Source organism: Aotus nancymaae, unplaced genomic scaffold (assembly GCF_030222135.1).
Source record: "Aotus nancymaae isolate 86718 unplaced genomic scaffold, 86718_ANA_hifiasm-v0.15.2.pri h1tg000067l, whole genome shotgun sequence".
Lineage (NCBI taxonomy): Eukaryota > Metazoa > Chordata > Mammalia > Primates > Aotidae > Aotus > Aotus nancymaae.
The window spans coordinates 26,118,855-26,130,896 of NW_026988482.1; the positions used below are offsets into that span (position 1 = coordinate 26,118,855).

At 44.3% G+C, this 12,042-nt stretch overlaps 1 protein-coding gene across 6 annotated transcripts in view; it reads right to left on the bottom strand.

Moving 5' to 3' along the window:
- Window positions 1-498: 498 nt before the first annotated feature.
- The window catches only part of DCAF1 (DDB1 and CUL4 associated factor 1), an 88,351-nt gene continuing 76,807 nt past the window's right edge, over window positions 499-12,042 (bottom strand). For 4 of the 6 annotated variants that reach the window (XM_064367140.1, XM_064367141.1, XM_064367142.1 and 1 more), the window contains one exon: window positions 4,518-6,088. In XM_064367140.1, coding sequence (XP_064223210.1) covers window positions 5,726-6,088 — 363 coding nt within the window. In that variant the 3' untranslated portion in view covers window positions 4,518-5,725. Of the gene's footprint in view, window positions 1,486-4,517; window positions 6,089-12,042 lie in introns of those variants that run through there. The other 2 variants (XM_064367144.1, XM_064367145.1) reach the window with 1 other exon arrangement.

The following is a 12,042-nucleotide window of genomic DNA, read 5'->3' on the forward strand; positions in this document are numbered from 1 at the left end:
ACAGACCAACTCCCACTACCCCTAACTTGCCAGGACTGCTCAAGTCCACTGTCACAATCCCTTTCAGAAAACATTAGTGGCCATCACCCCAGCTACACAGATGGCCAAAATGCTTTCACTCCTTAGCTTTGCCAGCTCCTTCCTCCAAAACTTCCCAGAACACCTCCCTTTCCAGCTCCACCAAATCTATACTTGGGAGCAGGCTGATGGATCCAGAACATGAGGATAGAGAGCTGTGTCCACAGTGGCCAAGGCCCTGAGCTCTCCTCTCTCCACATTACCCTTACAAAGACAGGTCCTCCATGTGAGAGAGCTACAGGACAGGGGCAGACACTGTGACAAAGCTACTTTCCTCCCTGGAGTGCTCTCTGTGGGCAGAACATGCTCTCCGACCACCCTGATCTGCCTCTCTGGGAAGGCATCTTCCCTATGGCCTCACTAGGGCTGCAAAAAAGGGACACACCCCTTGGGTAAAAGAAAATAGGGAAAGACCATAAACAAAGACAGACTTGTAGTTTATTTTGTATTTTTTTTAAAATAAATACACTTTACATTAAAGAAAAAGGCCTTTGATTTGTAATTTCCACATTGGGGAGAAAGGGAAGAAAAAAATATTTTTGAAAAACTGAATCACAAAGAAAAATAGAGGGAGTGAACTTATATCTTAAGTTCCCTCAACTCCACAAAACCAATATCCACAATGACCATGCTGCCCCCAAACCACGAAGGTGGGTGAATTCAGGCATACTCAGCAGATAAAGAGCCTTCCTTCCCACCTCTGGCACGAAGGAAAACAAATTAAGCAGACAGCATATGAGGCAACAAAACAGGTTAAAAAATCATATATTATATTTATAATAAAATATTCTTAATCCTTATCAATTTAAGAAACCACGATTTTCCTTTTTCATTTAAATACGTATGTAAAAATGCCTCTATATTGTTCTTTAGACATCATTTTCTTCCAAAGAAAATGAAGTGTAGGGACAAGAGACCTGGTGGATATAAGTTCATACCCTCAGTTATAAATGCCTGTTTTTTGTTTTTTTTTTTTTTTCATTTTTAAAGTTTTATAAAAAACTATTTCTTGTTCTTTAAGTAAAGAACATTATACAAAGAAAATATATTGTGAAATACCCCAGAGACATGTTTTTTTTTCCCTTGAAAGATGTGTCCATCCTAGGAAATGGGGATGGGGTTGGGGGGTACAGAGGAGGGCCTAGTCCCTGTTGTTATTTTTGTGGTTGTTATTGTTTCTGGAAGGACTCTCAGGTGCCACTGAGACTTTCTAAGTCATAATCCTCTGAATGCAGGGCATGCAGTTCCTTAAAAGACAGCCCTGGGAGAAAGGGAAGGGAATATATTCTGAATTCATTTGACTCAGTTTCTCGCCTGCCAAGAATCTCTTCCAAGTAGTGATGGCTCCTCACTCATTCAGAGATAAGATGATGTCATCTTCCAAATCAGAGTTGTCAGAGCTATCAGCTGAAAGGGAAGAAAAGGGAGAGACAAGATTACGCACTAGGCTTATAAGAAGCTTTCAGGAAGCACGCACCCGCACTCACATACATTTATGCCCAAGCAAGGTTAACTACCAGTTTCTAGAAAGAAGAAAACACACCAATTAACTCGTTGGAGCTGGCTCTGGAGAACACTCCTGTTGCCTGGCAGCTGTATTCTCCCTGGGACCTTTGACTCTCCTAAGGGCCTGGACAAAGTGCCCCTGCTTCCTGCCTGGGAGGCGCTGAAAGGATCGAGCAAGTGCCATCTGAAGCTTCCCCCCATGTCACTTTAAATGGCTGCAAAAGGGCAGAGCTGAGGAGAGCAGTAAGTGAGCCTCCATGGCCCTTGGCCCCTGGTGTCCTTCCAAAATGGGCACAGACCTGCCTGACCCCAAGAGACCACTAGAAAGGCAAGCTAAGACCAGGCAAAAATGAGAGATTTATCTTTTCTTAAACACCTTAGTCACTCCCTTTAATCCTCAGAAGACCAATTGCACCAAGGCAGAGATAGTCAATCTAGATTCATTTCAGAATATAATCTGCAAATTATATTCCCAAAAAGGTGCAGGTCAGTTTGCAGAAATACAGGAGAAGCAGTTACCCATCCAGAGGCAGGAGGCCAGCAGAAACAGTGTGATGCCCTGGAAGATGGCACTGTCTCTGATGAGGTCCCTCTCTGCTTGACAATCTGCCTTCTCTGGCAGCACATGGACACATTAACACTTCTGGATCTATTAAGGGGTGAAACTTAAGTGGTAGCAAAAAGGACCCACAAGATAAGGTAGATACACCATGTCTGGCTGATCAAAATCAGAGAGAAACATGGTAACTAGCCTGTAGGGACTCTTAATATTTGCTGAGTGAAAGAAAAGGAAAGCTCTCAGTGCCCAATTTGATTACTCGTAGCTCAGGAGGCTAAGAAACCATTTTAACCAGGTCCCCAGGCAAGTAGACAAAGCCTGAGCTGGAGCCCTGCAAATGTCCCATGTGGAAAGGAGCAGCTACTAGATGCAAAGAATCCCTCATCAGCCTTTTCCAGTGCCTAAGAGAATCAACTCCTGGACAGAGAATTCATGTTCCCAAACCTTCCTTCATTCACCATCTCCAAACACAATTTCCTTTAGGAAGAAAACTGAAGTAGACAAAGGAAAACCAAGAAAAGCATGGCAATGGTACAAGAAAGTCTTGAAGTAACCAGAAGAAATGGCTGACAAAACCAGTGTTCCTGGTCCTAACTGGGCACAAGAGTGGCCTGACTTCATTGGTGAAGAATAGGAAAACAAGATGGAGATGGCAAAGAACTATTACCTAACATACCTGAACAAAGCAAGCCTCAGCTCCTCTGCTGTAAGAGCTCCAAGAGGAAGTGTCACAGGAGGGTGTAAGGGCCTCCTCCTCAGAGCTAAGCCCAGCACTGTGTCCCCACCCCACAACACAAACTTGCCTGGTCCCCATGGCAGCATCCACAGCATCCCCCAGGACTCATGTTCTCCGCAAGCCAACGATGCCAGACCCTTCTGCCCAGCAGCTGTGCAGCTTTTAAGAACTAAGAATCTTAAACACGCTGTAGCACATCTAAGGACTGTAAATGCAGCTTAACAAGATCACAGCACAACCTTCTTAAAGCAAGTAACTGTCAGGCTCAGGGTTTGAGAGAAAACCTCCAGGGCTTGGGCACCAACTTTCTCTACCTTCCTTAGCCTTTCCTCATTCTCCAAGTGTTGAAGGGACCCAATCCCAAACCCTGGTTGGGATCTCCCATTCTGAAAAGTCTCAAAGGTAAAGGCAATCTAGATATAATTAATCCCTGTAATGTTTAACCTATTGCTCTACATCATACAGGTTTTGGAGGCAGGGCTGACAAGCAGAGACACATAAAGATCTCAGAATCAAGGTGCTTCTCTTCCTAGGGCCAGGGCTCTGCATCTGGAATCATGGAGTCCCTGCAGGCTCCAGGGCCTATGTAAAGGTACATGGGGGTACATGGGCATGATTTTCTATAGTTTCTATGGCTTTCACCCCATCCTAAAAGGGTTCTTCTTATAAGCTCAATAAGGTTCAGAGCTACTGCTCTAAAGGATTCGTGTGAGGAAAACCATGGGTGCTAAGAATGCTCCGCTTGCTGACAGCAGCTGGGATCTTCTATGAAACACAGAAAGAGCAAGGGAGTGTGCACCATACACCACCTCTGCATCTCCACCACAATTCTGAAGTCCACTCCGAGACATCCTCAAGTTGTGATTCATTATTTTCACATAGTAAATATTCTCATAAAGTAACAATATTCTCACAACTGATCGAGTTAAAGTTTTCCAGATTACCTTTAGCTTGAAAGAAGGAATTTCCTAAACAGCTAAAAGAGGCAGTAATTGTACAGGCCAAATATAAACTGAGTGGCTTTATATTCAAATTAAGAGTGGGAAAATGAAAGTGATCCTCTCTTATTTTGGGAGCACCACCATCAGCTGGCTTGCTGTTTGCTGACCCTACGAACTTACTTTGCTAACTACTTGTAATCGAAAGGAGGTATAACTTGTTTCCTGTATCTCACTATTCACATATGACAAAAACGTTCATTAAAACTCGCCCTGTGTCTGACCATGGCTTGGGCTTGCTCCATTGAACCACCTCAGCCTCCAAGTATGAAAAAACAGAAGTTGATCAACAGCAGATCAACAGACAGAAGACACTCCCCTACCCTCCCACCCCCAAGCTTCCTCAAAATACAGCCTTGGTAAGGCCAGGCGCAGTGGCTCAAGCCTGTAATCCCAGCACTTTGGGAGGCCGAGGCGGGTGGATCACGAGGTCAAGAGATCGAGACCATCCTGGCCAACATGGTGAAACCCCGTCTCTACTAAAAATAAAAAAATTAGCTGGGCATGGTGGCATGCGCCTGTAGTCCCAGCTACCTGGGAGGCTGAGGCAGGAGAATTGCTTGAAACCAGGAGGTGGAGGTTGCAGTGAGCAGAGATCGTGCCACTGCACTCCAGCCTGGCGCCTGGTGACAAAGTGAGACTCTGTCTAATAAAAAAAAAAAACACAGCCTTGGTAAGAAGATTCATGTACAGCTACAGAGCTAGTAGGCTCTTTGAACTATTTGCTGATTTTTGCAGGGTTCATTACCATAGTCAGGGGACAAACTTGACTTCAGAAACCTAATGGGAATGAACCAGAAAAATTGAAGTTTGTTCCTCAAAATTGGATTAAGAAAGAAAGGTAAATAAAAGGAAGTGAATAAAACAGAAACCAAAGGGAAATATTTGTCCCTTGACTTTTAGGAGGGATCAGCCAAAGGGAGACAGGAAAGGGCTCCTCCACAAGAGGGCCTGCATTTCTTTATAATTGGTCAGAAGTAGCCCCTCATGGGGTGCTGTTCTTTTCAGCGGGAATTATAAAGAAATGCACTCCAGCCTGGCGCCTGGTGACAAAGCAGGACTTGACAAACTACAAATCCACCACCTATTTTTGCAAAAAAAAGTTTTATTAGAACATAGCCACAATCATTCATTTACATATTGTCTATGACTGCTTTCTCACTACAACAGCAGAGCTGAAGAGCTGCAACAAAGACCACATGGCCTACAAAGCATTAAGAAAAAAATTTTTTTTGAGATGGAGTCTCACTCTATTAGCCCAGGCTGGAGTGCAGTGGCACTGTCTCAGCTCACTGCAACCTCTGCCTTCCAAGTGATTCTCCTGCCTCAGGCTCCCAAGTAGCTGGGATTACAGGCATGCACCACCACACCCGGCTAATTTTGTGTTTTTACTTTTTCTTTTTTGAGACGGAGTTTCACTCTTGTTGCCCAGGCTGGAGTGCAATGGCACGATCTCTGCTCACCGCAACCTCCTCCTCCTGAGTTCAAGCAATTCTCCTGCCTCAGCCTCCCGAGTAGCTGGGACTATAGACGTGTGCCACCATGCCCAGCTAATTTTTGTATTTTTAGTAGAGACGGGGTTTCACCATGTTGGCCAAGCTGGTCTCAAACTCCTGACCTCAGGTGATTCACCCACCTAAGCCTCTCAAAGCTGGGATTATAGGCATGAGCCACCACGCCCGGCTGCATAAAATATTTACTGTCTGGTTTTACTGAAAAAGTCTGCCAATCTCTACTTGAAAGATAAGAGATAACAGCCATTTGGTTGGGTTCCACAGTCTGATAGCAGAGCAGGAGAGCAGAGATGCAAAGGTGCTTTGCCTTAAGAGACCAGAGAAGTAAATCAAGTTATGGGGCACAGAACTGTGGTATGGCTTGCCCTCTAAGTTGTATGGGCACAAAAGAAGGGATCTTGCCCTGGGTGCCTAGGTGCAGCCTGAACTCTGCCCTATACTTACTGTCCCCCAGGATCAGTTCCACTTCCTCATCTGCATCAGAGTCTTCGTCCTCCCCGTCCTCTCCCTCCTCTAGAAGGTTTGCTAGCTCCTCATCAGAAGGTGAGAAGTCATTGTCCCCATCTTCCCCTGCATTCTCATTATTGTCGTCCTCCTCCAACTCTGCCTCCAGCAACTGGTCAGTGTCAAGTTCATCTAAATCATCAGTGTCATCATCATCTTCATCATCATCTTCTTCCTCCTGTTCTTCCTCTTCCTGGTAAGAAAGCATAAGGTTCATCAGTACACAGAGACTTGACCCATGTGAGCCACATGGTGAGTCGACCAAAGGGATAGGGTAGGAAACTGTCAGTAGACCAGGATGAGCACGGACTTGATGAGCCAGCCAGACTTGTCACTGATGGCTGAGATAGGCACACATGTCCCCCAAGACTGTCAAAGCACCCCTCAGACAAGGATTAATGGTCACACACCCCTTATACAAGGAAACAGACAACTGGCTTCACACAAGTCCCTGCCGTCAATATTCCAGGAGCCCATGCTATCATAAACATTTGATCAGAACATTGCAACAAAAGACTTAAAATACAGAACACAACAAATACCCATATTTCCTGCTATAAGCCAAAAAGAAAAAGTATGCTAGAGAAACCTTCTTTCCATTCTTATGAGAACTTCCCAAAGGCAAGAAAATTACCAGAAAACCAGTGAAACACTTTGCTCTAGGGACCCTGGGCTTTGTAAATGGTACATTCTGACATCTGCCACAGATTTCAGATTTGCAACAGAATCCCAACTGTGTCCCTTCAAAAGGGAGAAGACACAAAGATACGGCTTTGCTTTGACAGGGATGACAAGCATTCCCAAGTAAATGAAGCTGCCACTCAAGACACTTATCTTTCTGCTCAAACATCAACTGTTAGCCTTTCCAATAGCAAAGGATTCTAATTCTTACAATAAGAAAACACAAAATTCATTTAATACATCAACCTAATGAAAGTCAAGACAGAATAAATCCAACATAAGCATAATTTTTTTTTTTTTGGTTTTTATTATGTTAAGAATTACACCAAGTGGTTACATCTTTTTTCATTTTAAAGGTGTTACTGCCTGCCAAGCACTTAAAAACAAGCATTTTGTGCCTACCCAGCCACTCATAACCAGCGTGTAACATAAGCTAGGATCACTCAGCAGGGAAGCTCTACTTTTCAGACTTCTGGTAATTTTGGAACCACCACTAATGACTTTTTGATAAACTGTGTAATACAGTAACTTAGACTCTTCAAAATTTCTGCCAGCTATGTTAGAAAAACTGACCCCCTTTTAAATACCTAGTAATCCTAATATTTGTGCAAGTGTGTATATGGTCTGTACCAGATTTTGTGGGAGCGTTTGTGTATGTGCCAACACACACACATATAAGGCCTGAGACTACTCCATAGCCTTGGCCACATATCCCCTCCAGAGGTGAGTGAATAAATAACTACTAAGCATTCAACCCCCTCAAATCAAAGGAGCTGTGAGTGTCTGGAGGCAACAATGATAAACTGAAACACAGACAGGCTCTCAGCCCCTACAAGCACATCAGCTCATACAAATAACTGGAAAAGGAGAGGAGGGTCAAAATTCAGGAGAAATCATCCAAATCATCCAAGGGCTTACCAAATTACAACTTCTGCCTCTTTTTTCCCAGGCTTTTTTTTTTTTTGAGAAGTCTCACTCTGTCACCCAGGCTGCAGTGCAGTGACTCGATCTTGGCTCACTGCAATCTCCGCCTCCTGGGTTCAGGCGATTCTTCTGCCTCAGCCTCCAGAGTAGCTGGGACTACATGCATGTGCCACCATGCCCGGCTAACTTTTTTGTGTTTTTAGTAGAGATGGGGTTTCACCATCTTGGCCAGGCTGGTCTCGAACTCCTGAACTTGTCATCTGCCAGCCTCAGCCTCCCAAAGTGCTGGGATTACAGGAATGAGCCACCACGCCCGGCCTTCCAGGCATATATTCATAAACTTGACCAAAATTAGCTAATCCACTAACAAAGTGTCACAGTTAAAAATAAGTACAATAAAAAAAGTATCCAGGGTCCTGTATCTCATAAGGCTTCGTGGACAGAACACTTATATTTAAAATTTAAGATAGCACAACTTTTAAAGGTCCACAGTTGGGTACACGAAAGGTTAGGGTAAACTGCTCAAATAGGCATGAGCTAGCCAGAAAATTCATGAAGACAATTCTCTTTCATTTTGAAGAACATCAAGGCTTAGCTGATCCAGAAGAACTGAGCAAAAAGCTTCCAAATCATTAGCAATCATGGAAAAATTTCAAGTAGGTCTAAGCTCTGCGCTACATATACCACTCCAAACTCTTTCAGCAGCACACAAACCAAAATTTTACTTAATTTTATAGCAAAAGAAACAGATGTATATATTTTCATCCCAGAAGGCCACGAGGACATCATATGTGACCATGACAGAGGAGGGGAAAATAGTAGGAAAGAGATCTACCTGAATCTCAAGTTGAGCACCTCACTTTGTTGTCTATACTTAGTAATTAATGGCCAATGCTGATTTTTCACCATGTATTTTGTCGTACATGGACATGGCCATAAACTAACTTTCCAAATTTTAAATCTGAAACCAGGATCATGAAGTAGAGGCTCACAAGACCCATCCAAAATGCTGTGGGAGAACACAAAAGAGATTCCAAGAAGCAATTTTAGGAGCATTCTCTGCTGGTCAAGTCACTGGTTGGTGGCATGAGCCCCTCTCCTTCAGCTAAAGAAGCAAGCTTCCAGCTGGGCGCAGTGGCTCACGCCTGTAATCCCAGCATTTTGGGAGGCTGAGACGAGCGGATCATAAGGTCGAGAGATCGAGGCCATCCTGGCTAACACAGTGAAACCCCATCTCTACTAAAAATACAAAAAATTAGCTGGGCGTGGTGGCACACGCCTGTAATCCCAGCTACCCAGGAGGCTGAAGCAGAACTGCTTGAACCCGGGAGGTGGAGGTTGCAGTGAGCCGAGATTGCACCACTGCACTCCAGCCTGGGTTACAGAGTGAGACTCCAACTCAAAAGAAAAAAAATTAATAAAGCTTCCAATAATCAGCAGGTCCAAAAAAGTAAAAAAGAAAAATAATTATTTAATGGAAAAGCAAAGCTTAGCCGGGCAAAGTGGCATGCACCTGTATACCCAGCTACTCAGGAGGCTGAGGCAGAAGGACTGCTTGAACCCAGGAGTTCAAGGCTGCACTGAGCTATGATTGCACCATTGCACTCCAGCCTGGGGGACAAAGCGAGATCCCATATCTAAAAAAAAAAAAAGCCGGGCACAATGGCGTGTGTGTAGTCCCAACTACTTGGGAGGCTGAGGCTGGAGGATCACTTGAGTCCAGGAGTTCTGGGCTGTAGTGCTCTATGCCAATCAAGTGTACGCACTAAGTTCAGCATCGATATGGTGACCTCCCGGGAGCAGGGGACCACCAGGTTGCCTAAGGGGTGAACTGGCCCAAGTCAGAAATGGAGCAGGTCAAAACTCCCATGCTGATCAGTAGTGGGATCACGCCTGTGAATAGCCACTGCACTCCAGGCTGGGCAACAGAGTGAGACCCCGTCTTTTTTTTTTTTTTTTTTTTTTAATAGACGGGGTTTTACCATGTTGGTCAGGCTAGTCTTGAACTCCTGACCTCAGGTGATCTGCCCGCCTTGGCCTCCAACATGCTTGGATTATAGGCATGAGCCACCACGCCCGTCCGAGACCCCATCTTTTTTTAAAAAAAAAAAAAAAAAGGAAATCTTGCTAGAATCCTGACTCAACTCCGACAACATTTAGATAATGTTTTGGATCCAGGGATATTGTTTTTTTGCAATTCTCTAAGACTTCTTTTAGGGCTTAGAGGAATTCAAGGCCAGGCCATTTTAAATTAAGGTACTAATAAATTCCCCTACAGAAAGAATTCTAAAACTCTTCTCTCCTCAGTTCCTACATCAATTTCCAGTTACCCAAAGCCCCCAAACCCTGCAGATAAACAACCCACCCCTCTCCTTTACAGAGAATAGGTCAACTGGCATAAGCTCCCTCTGCTGCTCTCTGGTCCCCTCCACATCAAAACCTGCCTTCAGCCCTGGTCTAAGGAGGAAGCATGCTGCCCACTCCTGCTCTGGATCTCAGCCAACCCTGAGACCCTGTTACCACAGATGCTTTTCTCATCCCCACCCCCACACCACCTTTACACTGGCTTCTCACCTTCTATCCCAAGAGGTTCAGTTCTCTAAAACCTAACAAGCTCTTAATCTATAAAGGCTTCAGATGCCTTCTACCTACAAACTTTTTGGAAGGGGTGACCTAAACTCTATTCCTGGCCTCCAGGTACTCAGTGGCCACTTGCTGACACGCTCACTTGTTTGCTTGCTCTGTCTGTCTCTATAGCTTTTTAAGAGTCATTCTGGCAGGGCACGATGGCTCACACCTGTAATCCTAGCACTCTGGGAGGCTGAGGTGGGCAGATCACCTGAGGTCAGGAGTTCGAGACCAGCCTGGCCAATGAAACTCCGTCTCTACTAAAAATACAAAATTAGCTGGCATGGTGGCACACACCTGTAGTCCCAGCTACTCAGGAGGTTGAGACAGGAGAATCACTTGAACCCAGAAGGCAGAGGCTGCAGTGAGCCGAGATCACACCACTGCACTTAAGCCTAGGCAAGACAGAGTGAGACTCCGTCTCAAAAAAAAAAAAAAAAAAGTCATTCAAATCCGATCCTAATAATGTGACAATTTTGAAACAAGTCATATTTTGCTAAATGTATAAATGTCTACTTTTTAAAAAATACTTTTTCTGTCCTTAAAAGTTATAGGTTCACTTCAGGGTCATAAATGCTTGTGTTTTTCTTTCCTCACTTGCAGAATCTAACTCAAGTTACATTTTAATTCTTTTTTTTTTTTTTTTTTTTGAGACGGAGTTTCGCTCTTGTTACCCAGGCTGGAGTGCAATGACGCGATCTCGGCTCACCGCAACCTCCGCCACCTGGGTTCAGGCAATTCTCCGGCCTCAGCCTCCCAAGTAGCTGGGATTACAGACAAGCGCCACCGTGCCCAGCTAATTTTTGTATTTTTAGTAGAGACGGGGTTTCACCATGTTGACCAGGATGGTCTCGATCTCTTGAGTGATCCACCCGCCTCGGCCTCCCAAAGTGCTGGGATTACAGGCGTGAGCCACCGCGCCCGGCCCACATTTTAATTCTTTAGGAAAAAGAGCCTTTCAGGAATCATCACATTCAGCTCTGACCAGGTATGTGTAATCAGTAAAGACTCTTACCATCCGTTTCTAGGCAGTGGAGAACACACAGGAAGCACAGCACACAGTGTGTCCCAGATTTCAAAATGGAGGAGAAAAGAGAGCATTATTCTTTTGTTGAGTTTTTTCTTATAAATTTAAGGTTAACTATAATTAGCTAAAATGTATTGGCTTGTCAAAATCTAGGAACAATAATCAATTACTCATCTTTGGTTTGATAATATTCCTAAAAGGCAAATCAAAGACGAACTGATTTCTAAAACCACAGACACCAGGCCAGGTACAGGGCTCATGCCTGTAATCCCAGCACTTTAGGAGGCCAAGGTGGATGGATCACCTGAGGCCAGGAGTTCAAGACCAACCTGGCTAACATGGTAAAACTCCATCTCTACTAAAAATACAGAATTAGCAAAGTGTGGTGATGCATGCCTATAATTCCAACTACTCAGGAGGCTGAGGCAGGAGAATTGCTTGAACCTGGGAGGCGGAGGTTGCAGTGAGCTGAGATCACACCATTGCACTCCAGCCTGGATGACAGAGTGAGACTCCATCTCAAACAAAAAAAAAAAGAACAAAACACAGATACCAAACTTCTAATGGATAATAATGAGCTTTGATAGGTGACTGGCTTATCTCTACTTTCATCAAATGCCTGAAGACAGGCAGACTAGCAGCCTTGGGAACCAAATATTTATGGCTGTCCCATACATTGTGTAGGTTTTCATTCATCGATACAGCTGTACCTTTCATCCTTTCCTCTTAATTTCCCAACTTATTAAGCCTAAGGACAAAGGACAACTATTTTATGGCATGTCAATTATATCTCAATAAAGTTCTTTATGCTGGACCATTTTATTGGATGGTGGCTGACCATTTGGGCTGCTGAATTTATTTTGCGATGGTGAAAAGGCAAATTCAAA